General features: G+C 45.3%; 1 protein-coding gene and 1 non-coding gene across 2 annotated transcripts in view; one reads left to right on the forward strand and one right to left on the reverse strand.

Annotated features, from left to right (window-relative positions):
• LOC144108228 (chorion peroxidase-like) overlaps positions 1-7,664 on the forward strand; it is a 31,656-nt gene extending 23,992 nt beyond the window's left edge. The window contains exons 10-11 of the mRNA XM_077641507.1: positions 5,767-5,936; positions 7,555-7,664. Of these exons, the coding sequence (XP_077497633.1) occupies positions 5,767-5,936; positions 7,555-7,664 (280 nt within the window). The remainder of the gene's footprint in view (positions 1-5,766; positions 5,937-7,554) is intronic.
• On the reverse strand, positions 234-307 carry TRNAT-GGU (transfer RNA threonine (anticodon GGU)). The gene has a single exon. It is a non-coding gene; the product is annotated as a tRNA-Thr (tRNA).
• Positions 7,665-8,484: the final 820 nt, after the last annotated feature.

Below are 8,484 nucleotides of genomic sequence, written 5' to 3' on the forward strand. Positions count from 1 at the left end.
AATGCGCTCATAGCGTGAGAGTTTGCAAGCTCGTGCATTATATAAAATGTAAAAAATTTTTCCATAAAAGCACCGGGACTAGGCATTGCAATAAGGGAGTAATTAATCATTGGCATCAACCCAAGCGCAGCCACACCGCTACAGAGGAAAGCTATACAGCTTTCTCAGAAACTTCACAGCTCCCTGCCTTTCCGTTCGTCTTTCTCTCTCTCTTCGCAGTTTAAGAAAATTTCGTCCTAGTCCGGGGTTCGAACCCGGGACCTCCGCTTCACCGGAGCAGTCGCTCTACCAACTCAGCTAACCAGGACGGCTCGCATGTGGTGGGGCGAGAGCGAATTGATCAATAACTCGTAGTGGGAAGAGTGTTTGTGACATGTTTAGGGGAATCCCCCAAGGTGGAGTAGATTTGTAAGAAGGGAGTGATTTTTCATTGGTATCCACCAAAGTGCAGCCATACGGCTACAATCCTTGGGGGATTCCCCTAAAATGCCTGACCAACTAGGAGTTTCTTGGCGCGGAGTGACTGTTAATAATTCGTGCCCGATGATGGTTCCAGCTATCAGGCTTGAGCATAACGGCCCGAGTGCCATTGACGCTGGAAGACGTATTTCGGCTTCCTTACCATGTTCTTCAAGAGCATGCACCGTCATGTCTCCGTAGGTCCGTGAAAATAAGAACGGTATTCATTGAATGTCACCTGCGGTGCTGTCAGTTTTTATGTCGGTGAGGAGGATAACAACAAAAATAATTTATTAATTTTTATGCACGCATAGAGTACCGATTAGGCGTACTGCGACGGAGTCGAAAGATGTTACGTTCAGGCGAAGGTTTGGAAAGTCGTCTTTTCCAGAAGCAGATTGCTTTTTTCAAAGTCCTCACGTATGGAAATGCACTTTTGCTAGCGGACCTCCCGCGATCAGAGTACTGGCTGTTGGCTAAGAGAAAGCAACATCTGGAGTGTAAACTCTTGGCGTTCGGTGAAGAGCCAATTAACTAAATATGCTGGCGTCAACAACGGTCCTCACGCTTCAAAAAATGCATGCAGAATCTAGTGCATCGATGGTGGCAGATGATCATCGCTGCATGGGGATCATCAAAAAGTGGTGCGCTTTTGAGCATCACTTGAGCATCGCTATTGAGCACATTGCGAACTTTTCTTTCAGTATTGTATCATTCGACTCCACCCGTTAATAAAAAATTCTGGTTCCCTGCGGGGCAAAGGTTATCAGACATCCCCCGCAGCTTCTTTGAAGAACATCACAACGCGTTTGCATCATTGTCTTAAATTCTTAACGTCCTTGTTTCTTAGCTAACTTTTTCTTGAGATCTTGAAATAATTTTATTTATCTCCCTCTTTCTGACACGGTCTTTCGCAAGCTCATATCTTCCTCCTGCGATGAGAAGCGTTCAGAAAACTTAAATCTGCTATCATAGCGTCACTGCATATGTTCAATGCGGAAGGTTTAGTTTTTCTTTTACATTCCCATGTGTGCGATGACAATTCTGACTGCCTGCTTTGAAGTTGGCCGCTCCTCTCATTAAGAAAATAGAGCCGTGCACAAAAGTCAAAAGAAAATTAAGACACACAATAAAATCGAAATTCGACAGCGGCAGAACCATCTCTAGCCCCGGAAAAAAAAGTAACTCTTCGCAGGAAAAAATTGATACCAATCACTCCGATTGCATCGACTTGCAAAACGTTTGACGTCAAAGGTGCTGTGCCGCATTCGTCTTCACCACTTTCGTCTGCGTGTCACATCAACTAACCCATAGAAAACTTTTTAGCTGCCGCCTAATTGTTCTCGCACGGCACAAGAAAACAATGAACTTTATATCTCATCAAGTGTTCGTTAAGTGGCGAGCTCACCTATATCTGATCTTTCAATCCGGCTTCGGTTTTACACTTCGCTTTTGATACACATGCCACTAAAGTAACTCTACACAAAAGAGCTCATAGCAAGCTAGTGAGAGCTACCTTTATTTAATTTTGCACTAGAAAGCACTTTTATTTAAATATTCGCATGCGAGAGTATGCATAGGACTGATAACTGGCAAAGTTCTGTCAGATGCCCAGGCTCAGGCTTAAATTCTGAGACAAAAAAAATGCTTCGTCCTGTCTCTACCCTCCAACTCCTCCTTGCTTCTGCTACCAATTAGAGTCTTATGCAAAGACAAGCCCTTTCCTCAACTCATGCACCATATTTTGAGATTTTGGAAAGCGCTTTCGGGGGACAGAAATGCCCTGGACGCGCAAGTGCTCGCGAAAAACGTATCGCCCTGGCTTCGATATATTTTTGCATCACTGTTTCCATTCCTCCTCATACTCAACATTTGTGGACAAAAAATTTGAATATTAAATAATTGTAAGGTGCTGTTATGAAAATGTTGAAGGTAATGACCCATTCTTGCGATATGTCTTTCCGATATATAGGAGTATGTTTCCTTTAGAGCGTTTCCATCACTCGCACCGAGCAGTTAAGGCTACCATGGAACGCTTCTGACGAAAGCGAAAACGTTAATAGTGAAGAAATCCAAGCCTGTCGACGGGAGATCTCCGGATGCACATGTATTGATTGCTATATTGAAATATTACAATATATGAAATATTTGAGTTCATTACCTTAATTGAGTTTTGAACTGGTTCCCGTTCAAAAATGATTTTGTCCACAATTTCTGAGTACGAAAAAGGCTGTCGGCTGATATCCCCTCAACGGGGTTCAAGTCCTTTGGCTTGATACGCGAAGCAACGCTACGGCAGCCCGCAGCGCTGAGATGCTGGTATAATCCAAAAACAAGTGCAGGTTACCGACGCCTTATCGCGGTGGCGACATACACCGGAAAGCGCGCCAGTGGTTCCACTCATCGGGTGGGCTCTTCCTCGAACCAAACCCAAGGGGAGGCAGAGGAGACGCTTACAGACGTGCACCCCTTGGCGCGCGAAATGGACGCACCTTTCTCCGACCACTATGTCAAGGTAGTGATTCCATTGAGCAGACAAGGGAAGGGAAATGAGGTGCATGTTAAGACACACATATATGAATGAAGCCAACAGTCACCAAAACTGTTGGATTCCCTAGTGCTGGTGACGCTGGTGAAATTGAAAATTAAAATTGGTGTTTTGGGAACTTACCCGCCGCGGTGGCTCAGCGGTTAGGGCGCTCGGCTACTGATCCGGAGTTCCCGCGTTCGAACCCGACCGCGGCGGCTGCGTTTTTTGGAGACAAACGCTAAGGCGCCCGTGTGCTGTGCGATGTCAGTGCACGTTAAAGATCCATAGGCGGTCGAAATTATTCCGGAGCCCTCCACCACGGCACCTCTACCTTCCTTTCTTCTTTCACTCCCTCCTTTATCCCTTCCCTTACGGCGCGGTTCAGGTGTCCGCCGATATATGAGACAGATACTGCGCCATTTCCTTTCCCCAAAAACCAATTCTTAATTTTTCCTTTGTCAAAAGATTCCAGGCCATGCCATGTGGCTCGTCATGCACCCTGGCGCTTAAAATCTGCTGAAGATAAGAGGAACTCCGGTCTTCCCTACATCCGAAAGATAGGACTTCCACAGATGCTACAGGAGCCCTACTACATAGCCTTCAAAAGCAAAGCAAACCTCCTGTGTTCTAAACGTCTGAAAAGGCTGCACATAGCACGCAGCGTCTGGGCGTGTGTGTGTGATCACGTGCACGAGTCTGTTAAAATGAATCATGAGAAAAAAATCTTTACAAAATTTGGCCCCAGGCAGTGTTGGCGGTAGCGCGTTACAAGTAACGGCGTTACCGGAAACGCGTTACTTTTTTCGGTAACTTAGTAATGTGCTCGTTACCATTTCCAAACTGTGACGGGTAACGTACTTACGTTAACATTTTGCGATAGCGTGAGGTGTCACATTACTAGTTAGTTTTTATTCCAATTCTCCCCCCCCCCCCCGCCTCCGCCCTCTTTTTAGAAAAAAAAAAGCGCAGAGTACCTAAAGTGATGTTGCAAATAAACAAAATGTGCAGGTTCTCTCGACGAGCCTCGTTGCGGCTCGCATGCATGCCAAAAAACACCTGCTCTTAACGACGCACCAAACTAAAAGAAAAGGAGAGAATACTCATAAAGCACGAAACACGTGCCCGAACACGCATTCACACACTTGCCTTAACCTACCTCCCCTTCCCAAACCAGTCACTAACACAACTCTCTAAAGAGTGTAAGCATGCCGAGCATTTTGGAATATCACATTTTTTTGAACTACTGTAAATTTGTTGAGAGTTCAGCGCTGTTTTCTTTGTGAAGTTAGAATTGATGGCGAAGTGCCATTTTGCGTTTAATATCGCATCCAGAAAATGGCTTCACCATGTGCCACAGAGTTAGAAGCCATTACATGTAACTCTACAGACGACTTAAGGCCACTATAAAATTGCTATGTTTCTGCACATTTGTGCAAAGAACTCTCGTTAAACCAAGATTTCGGCTAAAATCGTTGTTTGGGCTAGAAGTCTTATGTGAACCATGAGCTTTATAAAACTGTTATCGTGAGTTCTTGCAGCGAATACGCACTGATTAAAAATTTATGGTCATGGAGTAACGGCAAAGTAACGTGCAGTACTTTTTTTGAGTAGCGGTAACGGTAAAGCGTTCCCAGTAACGTATTTAGTTGCTTTTTTTTCGGTAACGCCCACAACACTGGCCCCAGGTCACTGTGGTCTTTTCGATTTCGTGGATGAATAGATTCCTTTTCTGCTTCTAACGCGCAAGACGTGAGCGCAAACAAAAGTCGACTCGCAAAGCAGGGCTCGACCACAAAGGTTATTACAACTGTTCAGTTTCGTCAAAAGAATGCACATGCATGTGTACAGGCGGCCGCGCCTGCACGAAAACAACCATTAGTAAAGCACCTGTGACATCCGCTCTAAAGAGAACTATCAAAGACGCGAGTTTAAGAAATCGTACTAGTCTGTATATAAGATAACTTATGCACTTATGACAGCACTTGCGCAGTCTGTTGCCTTTTATAGTTGATTCAGAAACCCTTCAGCTAGCATGTAAGGCCAGCCGTGCTTGTTTCTTGGAAGGATCGTTGTCTATTCTAAAAACAGTGCACAGTTGCAGGCATTAAGTTGGGCCACTAAATGTGGGCCTTGGTCTCCCGTCCGAATTTTTTTTTGCTTTTTGAAGTGTTTTTTCAGTCCCTCAATGAGGTGACTGGATCTACTTCGATCGACATGCACAAACAAGCCCAAACTGCAGCTTTGCTAAGTGCTTTTAAGTGATCAACGCCTGTCCCAAGATATATGCCGCCAAGGATCCATCGGTGTAACCGCGTCTTTTACATCAGCCTTAAATGCCATTCTGTTTCTAACCCATTCCTTAATCTTACTTGTATGTTTACGCGTTTGTGTATATGTGTTTGTGATAGAAACTGTTTTCCTGTGCACAGTATGCAAAAAGTATACACTTATTTCCTTGAATCGTCTCTTAATACTTCGTCTTTTTTGCACCTTTTCTATCGCTAAACTCTATACCTCGAAGGCTGCCGTTCGGGTGCCCGACTAGAATGAATCAACTTCTGCTACCAGCATTCCTGTTTTTACTTGTTCTTTTCCCCCAAAATAAACCAGTACAACCAGCACAAGTGCTTGAACAATCGACAAAGGGCGACAAAGACAGCACCACAAAAAGCATAGTCGTAATTCGCCTGTATTGGTCTCCTTTCGCTGTCACGAGGAGAACAGTAAATAGCTGAATGCAATGATGAACCATTGGACGCGTTTGAAAACCGGTGCAGGGACGTGCGAGACATCGACCTGTTCTCTGCCGGACTCAACGAGCACCTCGTCCCTGGAGCGGCCATGGGGCCTACGTTCCTGTGCATCGTGGCTGACATGATGAGCAAGCTCAAGTGGGGTGACCGCTTCTACTACGAGCATGGCGGACAGGCCGGGTCATTCACTGAAGGTATGGGGAGGAGCATAGCCGTGTGTACACATTGCTTGTGCTATTAGCGGCTCGCCTTTGTGTTTAATTTTTTCCAAATTTTAGTCACGTTTTTTTCCCTCTTATCTCTTCTTTCTTGGTTCGTTCGAAACTGGTCAGAACGAACGTTACTGTGAAGAGACGTTCGCTATGGCTTGCTTGATCTCAAATCAAACTGTCCCCGCTATCAGAAATTCTGGACACCTTCCGGCCAGTGCCGCTAAGCCTAGCGGCTTACCACGCTATGTTCTGCAGCCACTCCGTCATTATCATTCTTTCTTATGTCACGGATGATGTTGAGGCGCTATTTTTTAATGTCCTCAGCAATGCGTTTCGTGGTGGCAGCCAGGGGAACTCGCTTGTTTTGAATGACAGATAATGAATACTGAAGCGTTCAAATGCTGCGGTACCAGCTAAATGGCTGCTATTTCAACAGCCAGTATTGAGTGTGCTGTACTTACTCGCGAAAGATCACTCCTTGTCCTGCAGAAAAGTTATGAATGCAAGTGGTATGTAAATTGTTACATTTTATGGCGCGTAGGCAAGTAAGGCCAACGTGCGCCAAGGCAGGTAAATTGTGTTTAGAATATAACCGGGATGAGCTGGTGCTACACCCCGCACTTTTGACCTTATCTAGAGGACCTCAGGCGTACGTAGTTCAGAAGCGTGAATTGCTGGGCGAGTTGGTACATGTTCAAGAGAAAAAAAACAGCGAGAAAAAGACGTAGGACCAGGAGAAGACGCACAAAGACTGTCGCAGGACTTTCAAATGATTTATTATTGGTTCCACCGCGTATTTAAAGCCACTGCTTGCGCAAGCGCACATACATGCCACATTCATCAAAGTCCGGAAGTCACTACAAACCAGATAAAGAATGCCACTCTTTGTCAGTAAGAATAACAGACGGGTCGCTGATGCAAACACGTTCGTTTTTTTATTAGAAATGCTTCTAACAGTTCGCTGTTGAATAATAAATCAGTTGAAAGTCCGGCGACAGTCTGTGTGTGTATTCTCCTGGTCCTACGTCTTTTTTAGCTGTTTTTTTTCTCTTGACTCAGGCTTTAGCTGTTTTTTTTCTCTTGACTCAGACTTAGTGCATGAAGAGCCATGAGCATACATGATATCCCAAAAGGAAAGTCGTGAAAACGCCTAATCTTTAAGCGCTCTAGAATATGGGAAATAGTTCTAATGTGTACATTCGAAGCACATTAGCTCATATCAGTGACCATTGAAAATAAGCGCGTGTCTTATTCTTTCTCGCTAACTCATCATGTTTAGCTGTCTTCAGACATACATAAAATTGGTCCAGTGCCTGGCAACTGTAGTCATTACACGAAAATAGTAAGGCACTGAAAGTGGACACTACAGCCGCCTTCTCGAAATGCTTCGGAACACTTTTCGCCATCTCAGAGTTATCAGTGCATTAACAGGACGGATGGGAAGGGGAGGCAACAAAGCCCCAATGTAGAAGAGTGAAGTGCTTGAATTTTATACCCTGTTCAAGTAGCGCTTCCTTATTATTCCGAGTGGACGGATCAGAACATCAAGGCTTTCTGATTCATTAACCTGTTCCTGAATTTTCGCTTTCCATGTGTTCAGGGCAGCTGCACACAATAAGACAGACAACCCTGGCCAAGATCATCTGCGAGAACACTGGCATCAAGTGGAAGATCCACCGAGACGTCTTTAATTTGAAGAGCGCAAGGTAAACAATGCTTGATAAGGTGTGGGTTTCGGCTTGTTGGTATTCCATTCTTGACAACAAAACGCACAGAAAACGATGAAGACGAAGATGTCTTGGTCTTCGTTTTCTGCGCGCTTTGTTGTCAAGAAACAATGCTTTTTTTTTTAAACCAGATTTATTGCCCCAGGGCATCAATGGGTGAAGGTGTCATGAAAGATGCAGTAATGATTAAAATAATGAAAAAGGGCCAGCTGATTTTATGAAGTCCAGTAGTGAGCAATGGTATGGTCCCTGCGTTCAGGCAATATATGAGGCATGGTTGCTTGGTGAAAGATTCGCTACGTTCAGCTGCCGGATCCTTGTAGGATTGAGAGCTGGGCAGTCCCACAGTAAGTGGTAAATGTCGGATTCAGTGCCCTCGCGTTTACTTATCGGACACCCAGGCCAAGGAGAGCAATCTCGATACTGAGTCCACTTCCGAGATACGGGAGGTGTGAGGGCAACCCCAACCCAGATCCTCCTAAGCGCAACCTCATCTGCGCGGGTAAGACCACGGGGGAGGGTTAGCGATCACGGAGGGATGAGAGCACGTGTGCGGCGCCGGAGGAGTTCCTTTCTTGATGAATGGAGGGTAAAGCTGTCGAAATGAAAGAGCCGAGGCAATGATTAGCCTGGAGTCGCGAGGCGGGTCGCTAAATGTGCCTGGCTTTGAGAGGTCAGCAGATCCCGTGGCACCCATTTAATAGTACAGACTGTGTGCCGCGCGTGGGCAGGGAAAATGAACATACATCTCTTTAATAGCGTGAATTTCGTGTCATTTCTACTGCATCAAATCTCGTTGCTCA

The sequence above is a fragment of the Amblyomma americanum genome, chromosome 10, assembly GCF_052857255.1.
Source record: "Amblyomma americanum isolate KBUSLIRL-KWMA chromosome 10, ASM5285725v1, whole genome shotgun sequence".
Taxonomy (NCBI): domain Eukaryota; kingdom Metazoa; phylum Arthropoda; class Arachnida; order Ixodida; family Ixodidae; genus Amblyomma; species Amblyomma americanum.